Source organism: Camelus dromedarius, chromosome 9 (genome assembly GCF_036321535.1).
Source record: "Camelus dromedarius isolate mCamDro1 chromosome 9, mCamDro1.pat, whole genome shotgun sequence".
NCBI lineage: Eukaryota > Metazoa > Chordata > Mammalia > Artiodactyla > Camelidae > Camelus > Camelus dromedarius.
The window spans coordinates 43974089-44000410 of NC_087444.1; the positions used below are offsets into that span (position 1 = coordinate 43974089).

At 51.9% G+C, this 26322-nt stretch overlaps 1 protein-coding gene across 4 annotated transcripts; it reads right to left on the bottom strand.

Moving 5' to 3' along the window:
* Positions 1–187: 187 nt before the first annotated feature.
* KATNB1 (katanin regulatory subunit B1) lies at positions 188–26282 on the bottom strand. 4 transcript variants are annotated; one of them, XM_064489121.1, is made up of 20 exons: positions 26260–26282; positions 24411–24702; positions 19887–20017; positions 16929–17046; positions 6293–6393; positions 5885–5926; positions 5202–5285; positions 4917–5032; positions 4493–4564; positions 4177–4327; positions 3828–4018; positions 3593–3723; positions 3171–3221; positions 2224–2291; positions 1962–2081; positions 1722–1871; positions 1456–1532; positions 1287–1361; positions 932–1048; positions 188–585 (listed from the first exon to the last, which is right to left on the bottom strand). In XM_064489121.1, the coding sequence occupies exons 2-20, from the start codon at positions 24448–24450 to the stop codon at positions 453–455; spliced, it is 1968 nt and encodes a 655-aa protein (XP_064345191.1). In that variant the 5' UTR covers positions 24451–24702; positions 26260–26282; the 3' UTR covers positions 188–452. The 4 variants fall into 4 exon arrangements, with proteins under 4 accessions (XP_064345191.1, XP_031314223.1, XP_031314222.1 ...); XM_031458363.2 differs by lacking the exon at positions 26260–26282 and adding an exon at positions 25800–25929 and having other exon boundaries at positions 1962–2030; XM_031458362.2 differs by lacking the exon at positions 26260–26282 and adding an exon at positions 25800–25929.
* Positions 26283–26322: the final 40 nt, after the last annotated feature.

Consider the following 26322-nt stretch of genomic DNA (forward strand, 5'->3'; position numbering starts at 1 on the left):
GCTGGCTGGGCACCTACATCATTTGTCATGAACAGTATCACTCAGTGTGGTTGACCTGCCTTACCTTGCTTGACTGACCAAAAATTGAAAATTCCAGTCCGGGAAGGATCCTGTCCTGTCTTCCCCTCCCCCTCCCCCCTTCCCCCTGTGACCAGAAGAGGGCGACCCTCACAAATAGACAAGTGAATAGTTACAAATTTTTAATAAAATTCACCTTATAAATTACAGCAGGAACCCCGGAGCTCAATTCACTGTCCCAAGAAGCAGGAGTTGGGCAAAGCTGATGCTGGAGAGAAGTTGTCTTAAAGTTCAGGGCTATGGAGGGGGCCAGTGGCACCACTGCCTCCAGGATGGCCACAGGACAGCAGTGGAGGCCGGGCAGAGGTTCATGTGCCAGTGGGCCCATAGATAATAGGAGTGGGGGCTGCAGGTGCCCCCACCCATCGCACTCCTCAGTCCAAACTGGCCATGAGCAGGTGCAGCTCACGGAAGGCACTGCCATGGCGACCGCTCAAGCCCGACTTGCTCTTGACGAGGCCACTGATGCTCTTGAGCTGCTTGTAGCAGAGCCGGCACTTGAGCAGCCTGTGGGCAGAAGGGCTGAGCTTGAGGTGGCCACATTGCAGGGACATGGTGACCCTCACCCAACCCCGGGGCCTCTGCCAACTTGATCACTCCCGCCCCTCTTCCTAGAGGAAGGGTGAGGCCCAGAGCACAGGGCCCACCCAGGCTGTACCAGGGCTGAGGGCAGAGCCAGGCCTTTGGGACCCTGGCTCTGGCTACCCCACGCCCTGAGCCACCACCCCAGGCACAATGACCTCCTCTATTAGCAGTTTCACTGGGGTCAACAAGAAGGCTGGGCCCCCAAACCCGTGTGCCCTCACTGACACGGCACCCCAGCCACACACACACATACCACCTGGCCCCTCACCTCTCCTCCCGGCTGATGTCCACACCCACAGAGGGTGGGGCTGCCAGGATGTCTGTGATCAGCGGCAGAAACCGCTGCAGGATCAGCTTCAGGGAGGTGCAGCCCGTCTGGACATAGCTTCAGAGGCAGAGGAACAGACAGAGCCACAGACAAAAAGATAAACAGAGAGCAAGGTACGCACTGATGGGGGGCAAAGAGAATCCGAGGCAGCAGGGACATGTTTTTACTCTGGCCTCTCAAATTTGGAGGGGACAGCAAGGCTGCACAGCCACCTCACGTGGGCACCGGCCCTGGAGGCCTTTCCTGTGGTCCCTCCTCTCCCTGCTGTGAGGCAGTGCAGCTTCCCCACGTGTACCTCTCATACTTGCTCTGCAGAAGCTTCTCGATCTGCGGCAGGACTGTGGTGCACAGGTCCAGCTTCCACAGGGAGCTGGGGAGAGGGCCGGGGACATGTGCCGTCAGCACCTGGCCCTGCACACCTCACCCACGCCTGCGCCCCCCCCGACCCCGGCCCTGACACTTACGCTTTCTGGTTGACAATGTTAAGGAGGTCCACTACCACTGACAGATCATTGATGGCCACAGCCGAGTCCACTGATGTCTGCAGACAAGAGCACTCGTCAGAGGGGACTGGGGACAGAGTGGCCCTGCCTGGGTATGATGCGGTTTATTGTGGGGTGTTAATACTGCACAGCGTAGTGACAGCAGCCGCCCAGCCCCGAGTGCCCCCCTCAGGCAGCCCTCTTCTCAGCTCAGCCCTAAGCCCAGCCAGGGCAGAGGTGGCGCTTGCCTTGATGTCGCCCGTGGTCCACACGGCCCGCACAGTGTCCAGGTTCTTGTGGCGGCTGGTGAGCACAACACACATGGTGTCATGGCCTTTGCGGATCTGTGACATGGCATCCTCGTCAACCAGCTCCGCCGGCTGGGGGACCTTCACGGCCTGTGTGGGATGGGTGCCCAGATGCTGGTGGCCAAGTTCTGCCCTCACCCCACAGGCCTCCACCCGCCCTCAGCCCAGACCCCAACTCACGGGCAGGAAGTCTGAGGCCTTGAGTCCGATGGGCTCATTCCGGGTGGCAGGGATGATGGCAGGCTCGGCCTTGGGTGCAGGGGTGGAAGTGACGACGGGGGGCCGAGGTGGGACTTCAAGCTGGAGGGGTCTGAAGCTCAGCAGGTGGCCTGCCTGAGGCCTCCCTCAATGCACCCCCCACTCTGGCATAGGCCTCCCGACCCTGGTCAGGACTCCAGCCCCTCCACGAGCCCCACACCATGCCCGCTCCACCTGGACATACGTTTGGCACCAGCAGCTGTGTGTCTGTGGCTGGGCTGGGCTTTGCTGCTTCTTTGGCTGTGGCCATGTCTGGAGGCAGGACAGGGTCACTGGGTCAGGTCAGGAGAAGGCAGTGGTGGGACCCTGGGCGGCAAGGCCTGAGGGGTAGGAGCTGGGCCTGTCCCCTCCCTTTCCACCTACTCAACCACAGGTCTGGCAGAAAGCAGGCGCCAAGCACTGTGTGTGGACAGGACCCAGGGAGTCATGGTCTTGTCATCTCATTAGGAACAGAGTGCACGTTGGGGGTGGTGGTAAGTGGATGGTGCGAGTGTGGGAGGGAGAGGCCCTCCAGAAACCCAGCCTGAGGGGAATGAGAAGCTGGCCCCTTGAGGAGCGCGCCAGGGGAGGGGAGGGACGGGCTGTAGGACGAGGGTGCCCCACGCCAGCTTCTTTTCCACATCAGGTTTTCTCGCTTCCTAAATCTTCTAGCCACAAAACCCAGAACCCTCACCAGGGCCTGCAGGGCATGGCCTCCTGCTCTGGGACCCCAAGCCCCCACTCTCCCTGCAGCCCACTCCCACCTGAGGCTCTTCCCTCCTCTCTCCTCACCTGGCCCTCAGGCTGCCTCCTCAGAGCCTCGTGGCCCCCCATCTACACAGGCCCTAGTGGCCTCTCACAATGCCTGGCTCTTTCCTCCTGGTTGGCTGGCTGTGTGCTGTTTGCACTCCTCACTGGGGGGTGAGCTCCTAACAAGAGCACTGCCTACCTTCTTCACACTCAGTCCCTGGGGCCTAGCATGGGGCCCCGCACAGAGTAGATGCTTCTGGGTGAGTGGAGGGGAAAGATTCAGTGGGAGAGAAGCTGGAAACTGCTGTGGGTGGGGAGGCCTGGGGGAGGGCAGTGGCTCTCAGGGAGGGAGGACTAGGGAGCTGGGGATCATGGGAGGCCAGGCTCTGCCCTCTGACTTACCATCCTCTGGGGGTGCTGGGAAGGGCTCACTTCTTCGGGGTGGTGTCCGACCTGCAGAGGTGAAGAGGGCTGGGGACTCACATTGGCCAGCCCGGGGCTGCTGTCTGAGGGCCCTGGGCCCTGTCAGGATGCAGGGGACAGAAGGTGGGTCCCAGGCACATACACAGCTGCAGACTATGACCTGTTCTGGGGCCCAAACCCTCATGCTTGTCCCTTCCCACCCACTTGCCCCAGTGGGCCTTCCTGTGCCCGGGGCGGACTAGGCACCGAGCGGCTGCAGGGCCTCCGCTGGGGCCCAGTTGTGGGTTAGGAATTAAGCTAAGGGAGCAAAATAACATGGACACTACCCCCAGAAAGGACCATCTGCCTCCATTTCACCGATGGGGATGCTGGGGCTCAGAGGGGAGGGGGCCAGGCCTCACTGATGCTGTTCTTGGGCTGGAAGATCTCGTTGTAGTCCTCGGCGTTCTGGATCTCCGCCCGAGACTCCCGCTCGTCCCTGTCATCCTCACTGCTGGGGCTTCGGCGCTCGCTCTCCGAGTTCTGCTTCACCCTGGGGGTCAAGGCGAAGCCAAAAGGCAGGGGCCCAGGTGAGACCAGGGCTGGGGGCTCGCCTCCTGCAACCCCCTGGTGCCCTCTGAGGCCCGAGCACCACACCTCTGAGTCTTGCTGCAGGCTGTGCTGGGCCGCTCGTAGATGCGCCGAAGGGGGGCACTGGGGTGGGGCGGCTGCTGTGCCAGGGGCCGGCTGTCCTGTACAGGGTCCTGGGCCACCGTGCCTGTCCTGGTGACCCGCGTCAGGTCCACCACGTAAGAGGAGACGTTGCTCTGGGAGAAGGCCACGCCTATCTGCAGGAAGTGGCAGAGCTGGGGTGGGACCCTTCACAGCAGTGGCTGTGGGATGGGTGGGCAGGATCCCCGCAGGACTGGGTGGGAATTGGGGGGCACAGGTCGAGGCAGGTAGGTGGCTGGGCGGAAGGGTGGATGGTGGGTGGTGGCTCTCTCACCAGCTGGTCATTGCAGATGGCCAGGTCGGCCACCTTGCCCCAGTTGACGAGGACCATGTCAAAGCAGCGCTCGGGCTCCCAGCCATAGACGCGCAGAGAGTCCTGGCAGCCGCTGTACAGGCAGCAGCCATCGGGGTTGAAGAGGACACTCCTGGGCCAGGCAAGAGTGGGCCGGAGTGGGCTATAGGTCCCAAGAAACCCGAGGAGGCTAGGGGGAGCCCAGGACAGGAAGGGGCAGAAGCAGAGATGGGCAAGACCCACCCACAGCCACATCCTATTGCCCAGGAGGAGGGCGCCGGCCCACCGCCCAGCGTACCTGACAGGCCCCGGCTCCCCTTCAATACAGCTCACCACCTGGAATTTCTCCAGATCCCAGAAACGGATAGTCCTGCAAAGAAAGGCAGGCTGTGCTGGGTACCCTGCTTCTCTCCAGACACCTCCCACTCCCACCCCCGACCCCAAGGTCAGGGCCACTAAGAGCAATGCCTGGGGCCAAGGTCTGGCCCTGTGCAGGCAGCGGGAAGGGACTCACCAGGTGGGAGGTGAACATGGGCCTTGGATGCAAACATGCTACAAAGGCCCAGGACACAAAGGCTTGGCTGGCAGTCAATTCAGTCTACATAGGATCATCAGGCATATGACACCCCAGGACAGAGACAGATTAGGGACAGGTAGACATACATATAGGAAAGAGATCTGAAGGACGGCAGTCATGGGCAACGGGCCCTGAACCTCCTCACCTGTCAGAGCTGCCGGAAGCCAGGAGGTACTCATTGGGGTGAAACTCCACCACGTTGACAGGACCCGTGTGGCCAGGGAACTCGGACATCATCTTGCCAGCAGTCAGATCCCAGAGCTGGAGCAGGGCCAAGTGGAGGTCAGGACTGCTGCCTGCTCTCCCTCTTCCTACCCAAGCTCTTTATCCACAAACCACCTCCCACTCTGGATAGGCTTGGGACATGCGATCCCGAGTGGGAGGGAGGTGACGACCCAAGCTGAGCGTGATCAGTGGACCCAGGCCCCACCTTCACTGTGTGGTCATCTGCGGCCGATGCCAACCACTTCCCGTCGGGGCTGAACCGGAGACACCGCACGGCCTGGCTGTGCCCCTGAGGAGAGGACAGAGCAGAAGCAGCCTAGGGGCCTGGGCCCAGTGGGCTTCCCTCCCCCAACCCCTCCTCCCTGCCCTCCATAAGCAGTGCTTCTCGGGAGCAGGCAAGGAGGGGGCGGATGGCCACATGCGGGAGATGTCATAGAGGGGCACTTCTCCCCTTCGTGGTCATGGGTGCCCAGGAAATCAAGACTGCGTGGTCTTACAGTTTGGGATAAAGTGTGTCTTATGCCTCTTTTTGGAGAGTTAAATGCCCCCTCTTAATATCAAAGGGTCTAAAAATCTCTGCCCAAATTATTTATTAAACTAGTGCTTCCAAACTCATATGAACAGGAATCCCCTTCACCTAATGACACCTGTTACCTTCCTGCAGACTGTGGAGCACAGTTTCGTAAACACAGTTCTGTGGGGAGTCATGGAAAGCTGGGGGTCCAGTGGACCACCCCCTCAACACCTGCTCCACTAGATAAGCACATTTCTCATTTGGACTCTTGTTTCTCACATTCTCACCCATGTTGGACACAGTCCCCTCCAGCCTCTGCCAAGGGTCTGGGCCCCACCCTATGCTCCATGCTTGTGGAAGGGTGCCTTGCTTACCCTGTATCGGAACACACAGCCTTTCCTCCTAATGTCCCAGAGCTGTGGGGAGAGAAGCAGAAGGGCAGAGTCAAGGTCAGGACAGGTTATGAACAAGGTGGGCTGGGATAGGCTGGGGGCACCTAGTCCTGGAGCTTGGGTCAGAGGGCAGCAAAGGGCCATGAGCAGAGAGGGACTCTGTGCACCCCAAAATGATAGGGGTCTGGAAACTGCTCACTAAAGCTGGGCACCCCAAGCAAGTATGTCTGGTGAATGCTCCCATGTCCCCCACCCTAGGACGGCGTGGATGCTGCGGCAGAGGGGGAAGATGCCCCACGCAGAGAGAAGCCCACCCCCTCAGGCAGGACACATGGTCCCAGTCCCACTGCCAGCCCGGGGGGAGAGCCAGGGCACAGAGAGGTGTCTCACCTTGATGTTCGTGTCCTGGGAACCCGAGGCCACGAACTCGCCATATGGGTGGAAATCCAGGCTGCAGATGTTGGCTTTGTGTCCCATAAGTGTGCGAAGGACTAAGGCAGAAAGCAGAGACAGTGGCGTGAGAGGCTAACAGGATGCCTGGAGGAATGGCTGTTGTGTTCATTTGTGTGTGAGCTTTCATACTGACTGCATGGAAAAATAGAACAATAACACGGATTTTAAAAATAGGGAGAGCCCGGAGTAGTGGTGGTCCCCGAGCTGTGCGAGCAGCCGCACAGCAGCATCCTCCAAGGGGAGGGAAGGTGGGGGCCTGGCACAGACATCTGAGATGCAGCCAGGCTGGTAACTAGGCTGCGGGTGGCACCTCAGAATGTGAGGAGGAGGCGAGGGATGTAGGACGCGCTCTGAGGGCAGGGTCCTGGGTTAGGACGGTGACTCCAGGCAGAGATATGGGGCTGGTTTCTAATTCCACCTGGGTAGCTCCTGAGGCTTCAAACCCACAGATGGCGACACATGTCATAAAATATAACACAGGGTGGTTGCGAGACTTACAGGTGCAAAGATGGTCTCAGAGGCAGGACAGGCCATGGAAAGGAAGGTACGATTATTGTCAGACACATGCCAGGTTTTCTTTGGTCAAAACATTAATCATAGCTGCTACCCGTGATGGAGTGGGTCCACCCTCCTGCACACAATATCGGCTTATTTCTCTAAACGAAGATTCCATTTAAAAGGAAGCAGCAACTAGGGGGGAGGTATAGCTCAGTGGTAGAGTGTATGCTTAGCACTCCTGGGTTCAATCACCAGTACCTCCAGTAAATAAACAAACCTAATTACCTCCCCCCTCTAAAACAAACAGGCAGACAAAAAATAAAGAAAGGAAGCAGCAACTGATTTCCAGTCAAGATGGCAGAGTAGTAGGACTAGGAGCTCGCCTCTCCTCATGACTACAACAAAACCACAACTGGCTGCTGAACAACCATCGGAAAAAAGACGAAGCTAGCAAAAAAGATCTTCAACTGGAAACAAAGAGGGAACCACAGTGGGTGATAGGACGGGCGTGCTTGCGACAATCGGGCTCCATATCCCCTGGGTGGGCAACCCACAAGCTGAAGAATAATTAAGTCGCAGGGGCCCTCCCACAGGAGTGACAGCTCTAAGCCCACGTCAGCTCCCCAGCTCAGGGTTCCGGCATTGGGAGGAGGAGGAGACCCCAGGACATCTGGTTTTGAAGGCCAGTGGGGCTTATCTCCAGAAGCCCCATGGGACTGGAGGAAAACAGAGACTTTATTCTCTTGGGAAGCGTACACAGAATCTCACGTGCGCCGGGTCCAAGGGCAGAGGCAGTGATTTCATAGGAACCTGGGCCAGACCTGCCTTCTGGTTTTGGAAGGTCTCCTGAGGAGGTAGGGGACAGCTGCGGCTCACGCAGAGGACATAAAAGCTTGTGGCAGACATTCCAGGAGTGTTCATCTATATGAGCTTTCCTGGAGGCTGACATCTTGACTGGATCATCAGCACCAAGACCTAGGCCCACTCAGCAGCCTTAAGGGCTGGGAAGCCTCAGGCCAAACAACACATTGGGTAGGAACACAGCTCCACCCATCAGCAGATTTCCTGAGCCACAAAAAAGCCCTACCCACCAGAGGTCCAGGACCAAGCTTCACCCAGCAGTGGGCAGGCACCTGCTCCTCCTGCCAGGAAACCTGCATAAGCCTCTAGTCCAGCCTCACCCACCAGGGGGCAGATACCAGAAATAAGAAAACAACAATCCCAAAGCCTGTGGAAGGAATCCACAAACACAGGCCAGACTCTACATGGGGACTGGCTGGGCCCTGGCCCTTGGGTGATAAGAGTGTACTGCTGGGACACATAGGACATCTCCCACAGAGGGCCACTTCTCCAAGGTTGAGAAACATAACTAACCTACCTAAAAATACAAACAGAAAGATAGACAATATGAAGCAGTAGAGGAGTATCTTCCAGGCCAAGGTACAAGATAAAATCCCAGAAGAAGAAATACGTAATGAGGAGATAAGCAATTTATCTGAGGAAGAGCAAAGCTTTAGCAAAGAGTTGGAAAATATAAAGAATACCCAGAGTTGAAGAATAAAAATCACTGAAATGAGTAACACTCTAGAAGGAACCAAGAATAAACGAGGCAGAACAACACATCAGTGAGCTAGAAGACAGATTAGTGGAAATCACTACTGCAGAAGGAAGAAAAAGGAATGAAAAGAAATGAGGATAGTTTAAGAGAACTCTGGGACAACATGAAGCACACTAATATTCACATTATAGGGGTCCCAGAAAGAGAGCACTGAATCCTAACCACTAGACCACCAGAAAGGGTTGGGGTCCCAGAAAGACAAGACAAAAAGGATGTGAGAAAATTTTTTTTAGTGAAAATAACTGAAAACTTACCTAACTTGGGAAAGGAAACAGTGACCCAAGTCCAGGAAGTGCAGAGAGTTTCATACATGATCAACCCGAAGAGGAACACACCAAGACACATAGTAATCAAACTGACAAAAATTAAGGATAAGGATAAAATATTGAAAACAGCAAGAAAAAAGCAACAAATAACATACAAGGGGACTCCCATAAGGTCATCAGCTGATTTTTCAGCAGAAACTCTACAGGCCAGAAGGGAGTTGCACAATATATTTAAAGTGATGAAAGGGAAAAAGTTACAACCAAGAATACTCTATCCAGCAAGGCTCTCGTTCGGATTTGATGGAGAAATCAAAAGCTTCACAGATAAACAAAAGCTAAAAGAATCCAGTACCACCAAATCAGCTTTACAACAAATGTTAAAGGAACTTCTCTAGTCACAAGCCACAAGAAAAGAGAACAAAAAGAAGAGGAAAAAAAAGACCAACAAAAACAAACCCAAAACAATTAATAAAATGGCAATAAGAATATATGTATCAATAATTACCTGAAATGTAGATGGATTAAACGCTCCAACCAAAAGACACAGACTGGCTGAATGGATACAAAAACAAGACTCATATATGTGCTGTCTACAAGAGGCCCACCTCAGAGCTAGAGACACATGCAGACTAAAAGTAAGGGGATGGAAAAAGATATTCCATGCAAACTGAAACCAAAAGAAAGCTAGAATAGCAATACTTATATCAGACAAAACAGATTTTAAAATAAAGACTGTTACAAGAGACAAAGAAGGACACTACATAATGCTTAAGGGATCAATCCAAGAAGATATTACAATTGTAAATATATATGCACCCAACATAGGAGCACCTCAGTATATAATGCAACTGTTAACAGACATAAAAGGAGAAATAGACAGTAACACAACAATAGTGGGGGACCTTAACACTCCACTCATTATCAATGGACATATCATCCAAACAGAAAATCAGTAAGGAAACACTGGCCCTAAAACCAGATGGACTTAATTGATGTCTATAGAGCATTCCACCTGAAAGCAACAGAATACACATTCTTCTCAAGTGCACATGGAACATACTCCAGAATTGACCACACGTTGGCCCACAAAGCTAGCCTCAGTAAATTTAAGAAAACTGAAATTGTACCAAGCATCCTTTCCGACCACAACACTAAAAGGTTAGAAATCAACTACAAGAAAAGACTACAAACACGTGGAGGCTAAACAATATGATACTAAACAACCAATAGATCGTTGAAGAAATAAAAAAGGAAATCAAAAAATACATTGAGACAATGAACACAAATACACAACGGTCCAAAACTTCTGGGATGCAGCAAAAGCAGTTCTCAGAGGGAAGTTTATAGCAATAGAACCCTACCTTAGGAAACGAGAAAAATCTCAAATAAACAACCTAACCTTACACCTAAAGCAGCTAGAGAAAGAAGAACAAACAAAACCCTAAGTTAGTAGAAGAAAAATCATAAAGGTTAGAGCAGAAATAAATGAAATTGAGACTGAAAAAACAATAGAAAAGATCAGTGAAACAAAAAGCTGGTTCTTTGAAAAAATAAACAAAATTGATAAACCTTCAGTCAGATTTATCAAGAAAAAAGGGATAGGACTCAAATTAATAAAATCAAAAATGAAAAAGTTCAACCAACATCACAGAAATACAAGGGATCAAAAGAGGCTACTATGAGCAACTATATGCCAGGAAAAAGGACAATGTAGAAGAAATGGACAATTTCTTAGAAAGGTACAATTTGCCAAAACTGAACCTGAAAGAAACAGACAATATGAATAGACCAATTACTAGCACTGAAATTGAATCAGTAATTTAAAAAATCCCAACAAACAGAAGTCCAGGACCAGATGGCTCCACAGGATCTACCAAACATTTAAAGAGTTAGCACCTATCCTTCTGAAACTATTCCAAAAAACTGCAGAGGAAGGAACACTTCTAAACTCAATTGAGGCCATCATCACCCTGATACCAAAACCAGACAAAAATATCACAAAAAAAGAAAATTACAGGCCAATATCACTTACAAATACAGATGCAAAAATCCCCAACAAAATGCTAGCAAATCAACTCCAACAATGCATTAAAAGGATCATACACTGTGGTCAAGTGGAATTTATCCCAGGGATGCAGCAAGTTTCCAGTATCTGCAAATTAATCAATGTGCTACACCACATTAACAAACTGAAGAATAAAAACTGTATGATCATCTCAACAGATGCAGAAAAAGCTTTTGATAAAATTCAACACCCATTTATGACAAAAACTCGGCAGAAAGTCGGCACAGACTGGAACATACCTCAACATAATAAAGGCCATATATGACAAACCCATAGCTAACATCATACTTAGTGGGGAAACATAGGACACTCTTAAGACATAAATCATAGCAATATTTTTTTGAACCAGCTCCTGGAGTAATGGAAATAAAAGCAAAAATAAACAAATGGGACCTAATTAAACTTAAAAGCTTTTGCACAGCTAAGGAAACCATCAACAAAATGAAAAAACAACCTACAGAATGGAAGAAAATATTTGCAAATGATGTGACCGACAAGGGACTCATTTTCAAAATATACAAAGAGCTCATACACCTTAATATCAAAAACAAAAAACAAAAAACAAGCAATCCAATTAAAAAATGGACAGAAGACCTAAACAGACATCTCTCCAAAGAAGACATCCAGATGGCCAACAAGCACATGAGAGATGCTCAACATCACTAACAGTTAGAGAAATGCAAATCAAAACTACAATGGGATATCACCTCACACCAGTCAGAATGGCCGTCATTAAAAAGTCTACAAACGATAAATGCTAGAGAGGGTGTGGAGAAAAAGGAACCCTCCTAAACTGTTGATGGAAATATAAATTGGTACAGCCATTATGAAGGACAGCATGGAGGTTCCTTAAAAAACTAAAACTAGACTTACCATATGATCCAGCAATCCCACTCCTGGGTATATAGCTGGAGAAAAATATAATTCAAAAAAACGCATGCACCCCAACATTCATAGCAGCACTATTTACAATAGCCAAGACATGGAAACAACCCCAATGTCCATCAACAGATGACTGGATAAAGAAGACGTGGTATACATATACAGTGGAATACTACTCGGCCATAAGAAAGAATAAAATAACGCCATTTGCAGCAACATGGATGGACCTGGAAACTGTCATTCTAAGTGAAGTTAAGCCAGAAAGAGAAAGAAAAATGCCATGTATCGCTTACATGTGGAATCTAAAAAACAACAAAAACAAAAAAGAACAAAAATGAACTACTTATTATTTGTAACTTAGATAAGTGATTTCTTGAATATGTGTAAGCACACCTGACTATCCTTTATGATTGGATTACTGCATTCTGCTGATTCTTATTTTATGGTTGGCTTTACTTCTTTGATAACTATGTAAATTTAAAAAGCTGAAGCTCTAAACTGCTTTTAGAAACAATGAACAGTACATACATGTAAATTAAAAAAAGAAAAGAAATATCCAGAATAGATAAATCCAAAGACAGAGAATGCATATTGGTGGTTACCAGGGGCTGGAAGGAGGGTTCCAATAGAGGGAAAGTGCTTAATGTGTAAGAGGTTTTATTTTGGGTGATGGAAATGTTTTGGAACTAGATAGAAGTAGTGTTTGCACAACACTGTGAATGTACTGAATTGTTCATTTTAAAATGGTTAATTTCTATATTGTGAATTTCACCTCAGTAAATTAATTATTAATTAATTAATTAATTTAATTAATTTTTAAAAAGGAATAAAAACAGGGAGAAAAGTCAACCAGAGTCCTACCACCCTAAGAACTAACTTCCCTATTTTTCTCCCGAGAGATGACAGCCAGTTCTACCATTACTTGAGTCCCCAGAAAACTCCCTGTAAGCTCCCCATAGCTCCCCCGGGGCTCATCCCAGAGTGCTCTCAGGGGAGTGAAGCCCCAGAGTCAGCAGAACCAGGTAACTACCTCACTCAGTTCAGGCCCTGTGGATGCGGACACGCAGCTTATGGTCTGCTAGGCATCCCACCATGCCCGAGACGGCACAAGGAGAAGCATGCAGGAGAGGTTCAAGCTGAGGGAGAAGCTACTTGGTTGAAAAGAGAAATCCAGGGAGGCTTTTTGGAGGAGGTGGTATTTGAGCAGGCTGTCAGTGAGTAGAGGATGAGGGAGGATGGTAGGTGAAGGGAGGTGACAAGCAAAGGCTCCAAAGAAGACAAGTGGAGGATGTGCCTGGGGTGGCCCTGCTGCTTACATGGGTCCCTGTCCAAGGAATCTTGAGGGTGACCGTGAGGGCAAGCTGAGGCGCTAAGAGAACAAACAGAAAACAAGGAAGACATGACTGGGGCCTCAGAACCCTCAGGGCTGGGGGGTTACTCTCCTGCTGTCCCAGGAAACTCCTCCCATGACTCCATCCCTCAAGGTTTTACAGGCAGGGCCATGGCCAGGCCCAGCCCGGCAGCAAACCTTGAGTTTTCTGTCTCAGAGTACTCTCTGGTAGCACTCAAATTTGCCTCCTCTCTCTGGTCTCATGTGTCTTGTTTTTTAAAAGATTTTTAATTCCTCTATTCGAATTAAACTGATCAGCCCAGGAGCGCTGGGACCAAGGGGTTGTGGGAGTCCAGCCATCCTTAGGTTTGAGCCAAGGCCAAACAGGCTGCTTTGTGAGGTAGTGAGATTTCTATTGGATGAGGTGTTCAAGCAGACTCCAGACTTAACGCTTTAGGGACAAGATTCACCACACCAGAACCTTAGCAGCTGCCCTCCCCCATCTCTATAGTTGTCACATGCCATCGGGGGCTCAGCATTGCCTTGCTGGCCAATGGGGCTTTGGGCACATACTGCCCAGTCCAGGCCCTGGAGGGTGCAGACTTGTACTGGCTCCTGCTCCAGTCTGCATCGGCTCTCGTGAGCCCACCTGCTTTGCATCCCACAGCCAGGCTTCCAAAAATCCTGCCCCACCCCAAGAGGATGTGGCAGGTCCCACCCCTGCGTGGGCCGGCTTCATGAAGCACAGGCTGCCTTCCTGTGGGATCTCGGGCTGACCCACCTCGCCCTCTGGCTGCACTGTGGAAAGCAGGCAGGACCACATTCTTCTGGCATGATTTCTGCCCTTGCTCTTCTGTCCCAGGAGGGCTCTAGGCTGGCATCTTGATGCTGGACTAGGTCATAGGATCTGGGAGCTGCAGAGTGGAGGGGCCTCTGGGGTCCGTCTGCCCCATGCAGGAACCTCCAAGCCCTCCTTGCCAAGTAGCTGAACCCTCCAGCCAGTGATGGGCAACCGATGTGACAGTCAGGCAGCCTTTTAAGATCCCTTTTCTGCACGTGGGGTGAGTTTGCCTCTGTGTCATTTTCACTCATGCTGCGGTGGGTGGGGGTGGAGGTGGGCCCGAGGTCTTAGCTCTTCCTGAGGAGGATGCTCAGGGCAAGTTTCTCTTCCATCGTTGAACCACCCCTAACCTCCCCGTCCCCCGACCACACACACACACAATGGCAGGGTGGACAGCACTGGGATGGGAGTCTTGGCACCAGGATTCAAGCCCTAGGTTCCGCTACCCCCAGCCACAGAATCTTTACTAAGTTTAAGGCTTTCCTTGGGCCTGCTCATCTGTCAGTTTGCCCATCTGTCAAATAAGGAGACACTGCCAACTTGGCTTCGCATCAGAAGCAATCAGAAGTTTACAAAAAGCCAGATTCTGGGCCCATCACACTTCCCAGTCAGGCTCTCTGGGAGGGGGTCTAGGCTACATAACAAGCTCCTTGCAGAGCAGCCCGCCCCAGAAGTTCAGGGCCCGGAATTCCAGGTTTTCCGTTTCCATTCTTTGCCCACCTCAAGGAGTTCATAAATTTCTCTTATGCATGGAGGTCATGACAGAAATCATGGCCCTTGGCTTCTCTTCCCTTGCTCCTCAGTGAATGGTGAATGGCTGGTGCCATCCTCTGGGATTTGGGTCCAGGTACAGGCTTCCCAGGAAGCTAACCACCTTGTGCCTGAGCCTTTCTGCTTTCTCAGCTGGAGAGCCAGCCCAGGCTTGCTCCTCCGTGGCCCCTCCAGTCCGGCAGTGCCCACGCCCAGCACTCCTTGGGTCCTGTGTGTAGCCAGACAGCAGGATCATGTGCTGAGATGCTAAGCATGCAGCCCTTGTTTATTATTTTACAGGCGCTGGGGCTATGTCTTTCTTAAACAGATTGTCACTGGGTGGGCAAGCATTACCCAAGAGGCTCGGGGGTGCCATCTTTCTTGAGGACCACATGCACAAGAGAACGAACCTGGCCACTGGGCACGTGTGTCCAACAGCCGCTGTCCTGCAGCAGAGGTAGTGCTGTACCGGAGCAGAGGCCCAGAAGGACCCTTAAGTATCAGCCAGGCAAGGGGGCATCTCTTCTGGAAAAGGCAGCCTCGGCAAAAATCCACGCCACCATTTCTTCTCCCATCCTTCCAGTAGTGGATGGCCTCCTGCCTGGCCTGATGGAAGGTCTAGACTAGAGGCTGGCAAAAAGCAGTGAGCAAACAGGTTTTATGAGCATCACTCAGTGTCAGCCTGCACAGTGTTCTGAAAAATAAGCTGAATTAGCCGTCAACTTTCAGAAATGGGTGGATTCCACATAAATGTCCAGATTCCCAACTTCTCTTGAAAAATCCATAGAGCTGGCGACACTGTGCCCATGCTGCTGTGCGGCAAGACCCAGAGAAGTGGCCCCCCTTTTAGGGAAGGAAGGACTCCCCACTCAGCCCAAATGGGGGCACAAGTTTACAGATGGAAAGATCCCAGCAAGAGTCCAGCAGCGGATGAGAAGAGACTCATGAGGCCCATCACTGTGAAACCCAGGGACACCGGGACAAAGACCCTACAAGACTGCAGAGAGAGAGAGACAGGAGAAGGAAGGAAGCAGGTCCCATGAGAGGGATCTGGGATGAGACAGGACTGATCTCCCAACAGCAACCCTGGAACCAAAAATACAGTGGAGACGCACCTTCAAAACGCAGAGGGAAAAGTATTCCCAAACTAGAATTCTATATGCAAACCCTTCAAGATAAAAGGATGGGGGGGGGGGGGATGTGGAGAATAAAGTCATTTTCGGCCATGAAAAGTCTAAAATGGGGTCTGCCGTGAACCCCTTCACAGTGAGCTATGAGAGAGTGTGCCCCATCAAAGGGGGGAAAACCAAGAAAAGTGACAACATGTGATCTGGTGCAGCAGAGAGACAGAGTTCCCCGGAGAGGAGACAAGGGGCCCAGGATGACAGCTGGGCTGCAGGCTTGGGAGCTCCCAGGCCACTAGGACCTGGGAGACAGAGGTCCTGAGAAAAGACACCTCAATGATGAGAGGGGTTTAGTGGTAAACTCAAGGAAGTGGCTTACTTTTCTGGCTTACATACAAGCAGCTCTGAATAATACTGATATGGTCCTGCTAATATGAACACTGAATATTTAAAAGATGATTTGGGGAGGATGGAGGGGAAACATTGTGAGCAACAGAGTTGGGGGTAATTCTGAGAGAGTTCAACTCTCCTCTTCCATAGTAAGAAGGTAAAGCTGATGTATAAAGTGTTTAAAAAAAAAAAAAAAGAAAGAAACTGCAGTCTAACCATGTCATTTGGAAAAGCAGAGGAGACCAGCAATCCCCAGGAAAAAGGAGAGAGGCTGAGGCCCCTGCAGTGGGGTGGACTTCCTCTTGCCCTTCTGATGATTTGTAGAACTACAAGTATTTGGCTTTTTAGGATATGTATAACTTCCAGAAAGAGGAAAATGAAATTAAAACAAACAAAGCACAAGGAATTTGAAGGTCTGGCCACCCCAAGCCCCACTCTTGCAGGCAACAGTCAGCTGTAGCTGAGTGGGGACCCCAGGGTTGGGGCACATGCCCCCAGCTCTCCTCACACAGCCACCTCACTCCTTTGCGTGTTGTGTGAGGCCCCTGGTGGCACTTGATGTCCTCCCGGGTTCTGACTCCACAGATACCCACCTGCCCATCCTTCAGACATTTACAGGGCGCCCCCTCAGTGCCAGCACTCAGCCAACAAAGAATGTCACTACTGTTGGGTTAATGGGGGTGGGAGTCGCCACACTGGTCAGTGCCCCTAGTCAGGACAGGCTTCCTGGAGGAAGTGACTGGACAGGAGAGCCAGGGACAAGCATGAACGCAAGCGTGCATGTGGGGACGGCAAGCGTGGACACCTACTTTTGGCAGCTTCCAGGTCCCAGACGCGGATGGAGCCTGACTGGGAGCCGGCCACAATGAGCTCCTCTGGGGTGTTGAGACGGACGCTCTCCACTGGGGACGTGTGACCTGTCAGACTCTGTGGAAAGAGGGTGGCAGCTTCAGTGCTCTGTGTGGACAGACCTACCCCCTCCAAGCTGTGGCTCCAAATTCTAGATCCCGGGGATGCGTGCAAAGCAATCCATAGAGCCACACCCAGACCCCTAGGTTCCCGGGGCTAAGAGTGGGCCAGACCCCAGTCACCATCTACCCACTGCCCACTGTGCTCCTGACATGAATGTCACCTGCAGTAGTGGCCCTGGGCCCCTTGTAGGGGAGCAGCCGATCTTTTAGTCCCAGGTCTAACCAACGCCCACCTGGGCTGTGCTCCCATCTCCACTCTCTGCCTGGCCCACTGAGGAGCGGAGACCAGGACAGACTGAGGTCTGGCTGGGCGGCAGCACACATCTCGCCCCTGGGATGCCTGGAGCCCGGGGGGCTGCCCCACTGAGGATCCAGCCACGTCCTCAGGCCAGGGCTCTGGAGCCCAGAGGACCTGGAAGTGACTCTGCTGGGAAACACAGCCACTCCCACCCAATGCAGACCAGGCTGAAGCTGGGTAGGGCTGAGCCCAGGGAGGAAGGCGGGACGTGCCGGCATTTCCAGCTTCCTAGACTGGAAGCTGGAATCCGAAATCCACGGTGTCTGTCACTCTCTGCCCAGCACTGGCCACCCCAACACACACTGGTGACTCCATCAGCGTTGCTGAGACACCCTTCCCCATGGGGACTGGGGACAATGGGGGAAACTGCTCCTCAGCAGGACTACCCAAAGGCCAAACAGTTACAAGCAGCTTATCCAACTCTCAGGCATCACCGGCAGGAGTATAAATGGGTACAAACTGCACGGAGGGTGACTGGGCAAAATCGGTCCACATTTACAATTCCCTGCCCACCAGCCACTCCACCTTGGGGGCTGACCCTATACACGTTCAGCATATGCGAAACAACACAGCCCCAAGTCTTTCTGACAAAAAGCTAGAAACAATATAACTGCCCATCACAGGAAACTGGTCAGATAAGCTGTGGCCATCCATGGTCACTCATGCAATGGAATACCATTCAGCCACAAAAATGAATGAGGGACCCTCTGAATATGACAAAGACCAGTCTCCATGATACTCTTAGGCAAGAAAAGATGGAGGACAGTATATATAGTATGATCTCATCTGTGCAGAATAAGGACGGGGAGGGACCAGGCATACACCTGTGCTTGTAAATGTATGAAACAATTCTGGAAGGACCAGAGGAATCGGGAGCCGTGGTTGTCTCCAAGGAGGGATGTGAGGGTCAGGAGTTTACCCCGTACCATTTGGATGCTGAACTACATGAGTTCATTCATACACAAAAATACACAGCAAGAGGGAACAGTGGCCTGCCTGCAGAGGCAGCAGCACGTGCCGAAACCTGGGGTGAGAAAGAACTTGGTGAGTCTGAGGCACGGAAGGGCCTGCTCTGTGGGGAGCGAGGGGACAGAGGCACAGGACGGGCCTGCGGGCTGCACCTGGCGCAAGAAGCGGAATCTAGAGGCCAGAACCCAAGCTGTTCACTGTGTTTTTCTGGGGGCGAGAGCATGAGGGTCACTTCATGTCCATCTTTGTTGATTCGTTTTTAATTGGTATATGTTACTTTGGTATTTCAGGGTGGAGGGGAACACATTTGAACCTTAAAACAAAGTGAAACAAAACAATTTCAGTTCTGTTCTTAACCCAATCTCAATTCTGTTCTTAACCTTGGCCATGGTTCAGGACAGATCACAGCTGTCCACTGGATCTCACAAGAACATTGAGCTGGTTAAGTTTCTACTAATAAATAACACCTTCTGCCACTTTTTATCTTTATCTTTACTTGGCTGAGTCAAAAGAGTAATAATACCCTGTGTTGCAAGGCTGTTGGGGAAGAGGGCAGACTTCTTTCCTGCTGGTTTGAATGTAAATTGATTTCTGGAGGGCAATTTGGCAATATGTTTTGAAAGCTTTTTAAAAAGTCCACACCCACAGATTGAATGTGATGACTGCAGATGTGCTCCAAGGTTTAGGGAGATGAGGATGTTCCCCACTGTGGCTGAGCAGAGCCAAAAACCCAGCAGTGACTTCCACGCTGGGAGTCAGGCGTGGTCAAGCTCATCCCTACAATGGAATACCGCAAAGCCATTAAAAATCATGTTGTAAAAGGGTATCTGTTGACACAAGAAAATGCTCATGATATTGTTATTTTAAAATACAGCCTACAGATGAGTAAGACAGTTTTCTGGAAATACATTGTTATATATTATATGTGTGTACACGCAGATGTATTTGCATTTGTGTATGTGTACCTACTGGTGCACGCACATGTATATGTATCTGTATCAGCACCTAGAAAGGCACAGACCAAAGTACCAAATGCAATGGTGTTTGGATAATCAAACCATATATAATTCATTTTTGTATTTTTTCCTCCTTTATGCTTTCCTGTTTTGGAAAATGGTTTTTGGTATTGAACATAGTTGTGTAACTAGGGGGAGAGTGCTATTAAAGAATCAGCTCTTTAACCAGCTCCAACCAGGGGCCTTCAAATCTTTTTTGTGGAATGAAGTAGGGAATGAATCAAAATAGCCCCACGTGTAACTGACAGACGGGCAGATGCGCCAGTGGGCAGGGGTGGCTCACACTTGGCTTATTTTAGCCTTCTCACACGGGCTCTCTAGAGCTCTGTCTCGTGGCCAGGTGTCCCCTCCTCCCACCTTCCTGAGGACTGGCCACTGTCCCATCCATCTAGGCTGTCCTCGGCCTTCGTGAGCAGACGGCTGGGGGAAGCACTGATGTGCTAGGTTCCTGCAAAGCCACCAGCACCCAGCCCCCAACACCCAATCCTGGCCTGCCCGCCAGCCGAGCCTCACCATGATGCAGTTGGGCTTGTTGATGGACCACAGGTTGACGCGGCAGTCATCCCCGCCCGTGGCCAGCAGCCGGCCCGAGGCTTTGCCCAGCACCAGCGAGGACACATTGCTGGCGTGGGCCACGATCTCCTCTAAACAGGAAAGGGCAGAGAGAGAAGGCAGTCAGGGACCTGACGGACCACATGGAGGATGGGTGGGCCTTGCCCTATGCGGCCACCAGCCCTGGCACCTGAAGCCCAGCAGGAGGGCTCGGCCCCCTGTGGCTCCCCTTTGGTGCCCAGACACCCCTTATGAGCCGTTTGACAAGGCAGGGCTTGGGCCTGAGACAGAAATGACTGTTCCTCAACTGCGTCCCACACTCAGGCCTCATGATCTTTTTCCTTTTTTTGCTTATCAACTGGTACTATTATTGCCTTAGTACCCTCAATTTTTAAAACTGATTTGCTATTTTTATTTAGCTCTGTCTTTTAAGCAATAATATCCACAAAATTACAAATTTGGTATGTTTGTTATATTTTCTTCTATGATACAAAAAGAAAAATGAAAATAACTATAAAAATAAAAAATATTGACCCATGTACCACCTAATTGCTTCACAGTTGCTGCTCGCTGTTCCTGCTTTGGGGAACACACTTTAAGAACTGAGCAGGTCAACCGCAGACAAGCTGTTGCCAGGTAAGCTGTTGCCAGGTGAGCTCAGCCAGGGCTTCCGCCCGCAGCTTCAGAATCATGGACCGGGTTCTGCTCTGAGCTCTGCTACTGCAGGCTGTGCGGCGTTAGACAAGTCACTCACCATCTCTGAGCGCAGGGTTCCTCATTGGGTAAATGGGAATAATGATGGTGCCTGGCTCACTGAGTTGCTGAGGGCAGTGTGGACAGGCCTGGGAGCTGCTGTGAGGGGCTGAGTGCTTGTGGCTGTTAGGCAGGCTAAGGACCAGAGGCCATGGAGAGAGGGCACAGGATGGTGGGCTGCGTGAGGAGGGGCAGGAAGCAGCCACTAAGGGGTCTGGGTATGAGGGCCGACTGGACAGAGCAGAAGGTAAGGTCACTGGGGGTAGCCACGGGGGCCCCTGGCCTGGACTGGGGGGCAGTTGACCTCCGTCTCAGAGAGTACCGCCAGGGCCCAAGGGAAACAAAACATGGGCAAGGAACCAAAAGGCAGCCCAGGCTTCCGAGCCAGAGCCTGAGTAGTTCCTCCTGGGAACATGGAGGCAAGGAAACAGGTCTCCCCTCACAGACGAAGGAAAACCCCAACATGCTGATGCCCTGAGGCAGCTGGGAGGCCGGCCTGGGTGACACCGAGGGAAAAGGCGGTACAGCTGCTCTGCAGAGGGCCCTGCCTGCGCTCCGACCTCCACTCCGCCTGGGGGTCTCTGAGGTGCCAGCTTCAGACCACAGGGAGGCTGGGCAGCTGGGCCCTGGAAGGATGCCTGCCGGGCAGCGTGGCTCAGAGGGGCTATCAGAACTGCCCAGGGGAACAGGCCCCAGGCTTGACCTCACAGGTGAAGCCCCACCTCAGGGCCCAGCCTGGCAAGCCCCAGCAGGGTGAGAGTTTCCAACATGGCCTGGGGAACCCCACTATTGGATCTAACTGGGCCTCTCCAGTCTGCACCTCAACCAAGTAGCCTTCTGTCCTCTGGACACTGTAGGGACAGAAGCCTGAGTGCTCCGGGGCTCTGGCCACAGACGCTTATATGTTCAAGAGCTTCAGTTGGGCCAAAGTGACTGCCCAACCCAGAAAGAGGGCAAACCACCTTCTCCCTAAGCACTTTGTTCCCCAGCCTGGGGCCCTCTCCTCGTCGCTGAGGAAGCTCCCTGTATGCACTACCCTCTGTGTGTGACCCACCTAGAGGCTGACTGCCCACCTAGCTCTCACCCTTCCCGGGGAAAATTGTGGCTGGGCCTCTTGGAAGCACTGCCACTCCTCTCTGTGCCTCAGGACTACTGACCCCAGAGACAGCCCTTAATTTGTTATATACATGTTTCCTGGGTGCCTGCTCTGGGCCTGGTGCTGAGAGACCGGGAATGAGGGTAATAAGGTTCTTGTCTTCATGCTACAACCTGATCAGATGGTTCCTGGGGCCATCCAGCTGGAAGAACTGTAGACTTGGAGGTGAGAAGAATTTGGAGGCTGGGCCCTTCTAGAAGGGCTCAGACCACTCCCCTGCAAGCAGCCTGACCAGGGGACTGACTGGAGCCCCTGGAGGGATGAGGGGGTGGGGCAGGCAGAGGGGAGCACACCTCAGGCACCAGGCAGAGGCGGCCTTGGCACAGAGCACTGGCACAAGAGCTCCCTCTCTGGCCTGAAGGACAGCAGCCACCAATGGTCCAGGTCTGAGTACCAAATATAAATGCAAACAAATGAAAATCCTCACAGCATCTACTGGCAGCCAGGCTGATGGCTGCTGCTTTACCCTGTGGCATAGGCCCATGCTGGTTTCCAAAGCCCAGATGGCACAACCCGGGCCCCACATCCCAGCCAGGGCTGGGGGAACACTGCACTCCCGCCAGAGGCGCTGAGCACTTGCATTCCAAACAGAAGGTGCAAAGAGCTAGGCTTTAAGGACCTCACGCTGGCTGAGCACCTTCTGATCCTCCTCAGACTCTAGAGCCACAAGGAGCCAGAGGTCATCTGGCCTTGGGCTCTTCCGTTTATACCCATGGAAACTGCTGTGCACGTGAAACTGTCAGCAGATGTCCAATATGCCTGATCATGTCACCTCCCACTTGAACGCTCTGATGGCTTGCCCTTGCCTTTCAGATAAAGCCAAAGCCTCAGAGGGGCTGAGGTCCTGTGGACATGTGTCCTTGAAGACCTCACCAGCCCACGTGGCACCAAATTCTCCCCAATGCTATGCCACAGCCCATGGCTTCCTCTGAGACCTTCCAATGCATCAAGCTTCCTGTCTTAGGATCTTTGCACATGCTGTTCAGGCAGCCTACAGCACTTCCCCTTCCCCACCCTCCCACCCCCATCATCTAATTAACTGATTCAAAGTACATGGTCCAGCTTGGAATCAGAGAGCCAGATGGGTGCTATCTGATTCCTGCCTGTGGCTCTCCCCAGGCTCTGAGCCCCATTATACAGGGATCTTGCCTATCTTGCCCCCCACTGTCTCCCCAGTGCCTGGTTCTTTCCTAGTTTCTCAGGAAGAACCAGCTGTTGAAGGAAGGTATAGATACATAACCCCAATAAATACAAAGCCACTCTATCCAAACTGCACCCTCCTTGGGAGCCCTTAACAAGGTTTTCCCAGAACCCTAGGGCTGAGGAACAATTTGAAAATGGCCCAAACCTCTCATTTACAAATGAGGACACTGAGGCTCAGCAGTTTCACCCAGGTTCTCACAGTTAAAAAGTGGAGGAGCCCTTGCCCCAGCTTCTGAAAATAGCCCAGGGATAGCTCACAGTAGAGGTGACCAGTTTGGACACACCAGCTCTATGCCAACCGGTTATTACAGGTGGGGTACCACCCACAGAGGCACCAATGTGCAGAGCAACAGTTCTCAAAATATGATCTGGGAGAGGGGAGGGTATAGGTCAAGTGGTAGAGTGCATGCTTAGCATACACAAGGTCCTGGGTTCGATCCCAGTACCTCCTCTAAAAAAACTAAATAAGTAAACCTAATTACCTCCCTCCTAAAAAAGGGGGGGAAAAAAGGTCAAAATATGATCTGGGGAACCTTGGGATCCTCAGGAGCCTTCCAAGGGGCCCAAGACAACAAAACTACTTTTATCATAATACTAAGATGGAATCTGACTTTTATACTCTCATTTGCTCACAAGAATACAGTGGAGTTTTCCAGAAGATACATGACATATGATAACATCACCACTAATGACATGTTTGATTAAAGCATTCTTGTATTTTAAAATGTCTCAGTATTAATTGCTAACATGGTAAATACTGATAAGATATAATTCCCATAAACAGTAACTCTTTGGGGTCCTCAAAAAATTCTAAGAGTATAAAGGGGTCTTAAGCAAAGACTTTAGAGTTGTCAGTAGAAAGTAATGGTGGGAGTGGGTGGTGCCTGGGCTCAGGTACATTCCAGAGCCCGGGCAGCATCCCCTCTGCCTACCTTCTCATTCCTGTCCCCACCCCAAGATGCCCTCATCTAATGGGGGAGCTTGACCTGTGAGATGTATGAACATGCTGAGAACGTCTTTCAGGATTTCTGGATTTCTTACCCCATCCCGCCTGCCAGCCTAACTGGAAATCCTGCTAAGTGCTCATTATGTTCATTTTCTCACTTGAATCTCACAGCAACTCTAGAACGGAGGCATGATTACTTCATCGTACAGACAGGAAACTAAGCCTCAGAGAGGTTAAGTCACCTAGCCAATGCTATCCAGCTAAGAAGAGCCAAAGTAAGGATCCGCATCTTGGTCTATTTTACTCCAAAGCCTGGAAGTCTCCCCCTGTGACAAGCACAGGAGACAAAGCTGGGTGTTCAGGTTGCCCCACAACAAACAGCTAACACGGTAAATGGGATAAGAAAGAAAACAAGAAATCCACTCACGCAACTTCCAGGCCGTCTTGGTGACCACAGGGGTGGCCATCCTTCAGCTAGTTGGCACCTGAAGCTCCACCCACTAAACAGACTGTGCTTTCCTCGTGGGGTGGGGGTGGATCCCCCCCAGATCCACCAATCAAGTTGGCAGGGAGTTTCCACACATCCAGGCAGAGGGAATGTCTCGTCTCCTGGCTCTGGACCACCTCGTGGTTTCAAATCATCCACAGCAGCAGGCTATGTGTGTCTGTATGGATCCTGGGTCATGGAATGGCTTGAGCCATCTCAGCTCAGCAGTGGGCTGGAACACAAATAAAGGTGATAGCTTGTTAGCAAACCATTCGGTGGGAGCTCAGGGGATCCCTGGGTGTACAGAACTGCAGCTGCAGCTCTCTGGGTCACCAAGGCCACTTGATAGAGACAGACACCCACCACAGCCACCTGAGCCAAGAGCTGCATTGCAAAATGGGTTTGAGAATCTGGGGAGAGGGTACCTCAGGCAGGGCGACCTGGAACACAGGGGAAAAGAAGGTCCTCCCAGAGACCAGGATGATGGGAGGAGACTTCCAGGAGGCTGGCTGCCTGAAGTGCAGCAGCCGCAGTGGGGCGGGGAAGACCACATGTCTGCAGTTGCGATAGATTTCTGGGAGTCACTGTTTTGTCTGACGTATGGGAAGGGGGTGGAGTCAGAGGCTAAGTTTAGGGGCCCATGAGAGGCACCCTAGAGACAGGCATTGAAGTCTTCTCTGGGGAGAGTCTCAAAGACGGCCCTGGGGCTCCAGTTTGTATCAAGGGAACTACTCCAGGCCCCTGCAATTCCCAAGGACAGTGCCGGGAACTAGGTCTCCAGTCTGGATATGAGTCGATATGACTCTTCCAACTCTAAAAGGCGACCTCATGGAGACTCCTACCCTCTTACTCCAAGCCTCTTTCCCTTGAACCTTCTCCTCCTTCTAGGTTTCCCAGTTCTGCTCTAGTCCTCCGTTCACTCCTCCTCCCGACCGCCTGTGTACCCCATTCGTACACATCTTGTCTCCTGAGCTCCCTAACTTGGCTCCTGCCCCGCCAGACGCCCTTTTCTCCCCGTTTCCTCTCTGCTATCAGTATCCCCCATTCATTCACTCTCTTGCTTCTTGTATCCCTATTCATCACCCCTCCTCCTACAGACCCTCAGCTCTGCTTCCGGCCTCCCTGGTTTTCTTCTCTGGCCTCCACGCTGGTCCCGCCCCTCCCGAAGCTGAGGCTGGTCCCTTGGCCTCGCCTAATCCTCCCACTCCTCTCAGCTTGCGGGGCACGGGCTCTAGCCTTCCTCTGCCGAAGCCCTCTCCGCCGAAGCTTGGCCTGGCCCAGTCCTGGCTTCATCCTCCCCTCGCCTCCTCGCCCCGTTGCCCACTCCACCTGCAGCTGCGGCTCCGGACGCGGAGGCTCTGCTCCAGGTGCGACCCCCACTTGCCTCCATCCCCTGGCCTGATTGGCCGCTGCTTGACAACCGACCCTCACAACAAAACCTCCGGCTCAGAGCCCCGCCTTCCTCATATCCCGCACCAATCAGCCGCCGCGAGCGCTCTACCTCCCTCCAGGTCTGACCAATAGAAGCAGGCGCTTCTGCCGCTTTTCCTAAGTACCCGCCCCCCTTTCCTGAATTGGACTAATCACGAGGAAGGAGCGTTCAAGTGCCGCCCCTCGGCCTCTAATAAACCAATGTGAGCTGCCGTTTCCTTGGTCCCGCCTCCGCCTCAAGCTTTCCCTTTCCTCCCTTTTCCGTCTCTTCCTCGAACCTAGTTTGCATTTTAAAAATTTTCGGGACGCCCTCCAATGGCGGATCCGCCAATCGCTTTAGCAACCGTCCTATACTAACCAATCAACGTCCGTATTACTGGAAAACCAATTCCGGGGTAGCCAATGGGAAGGGGAGATCGGG

Coding starts and splice junctions, on each gene's coding strand:
- KATNB1 (XM_064489121.1), bottom strand. CDS start 24,450: ATGGCCACCCCTGTGGTCACCAAGACGGCCTGGAAGTTGC. Junction 4,328..4,492: donor GGGGAGCCGGGGCCTGTCAG/GTACGCTGGGCG, acceptor TGCCTGGCCCAG/GAGTGTCCTCTTCAACCCCG. Junction 1,049..1,286: donor CTGCAGAGCAAGTATGAGAG/GTACACGTGGGG, acceptor CTGCCTCTGAAG/CTATGTCCAGACGGGCTGCA.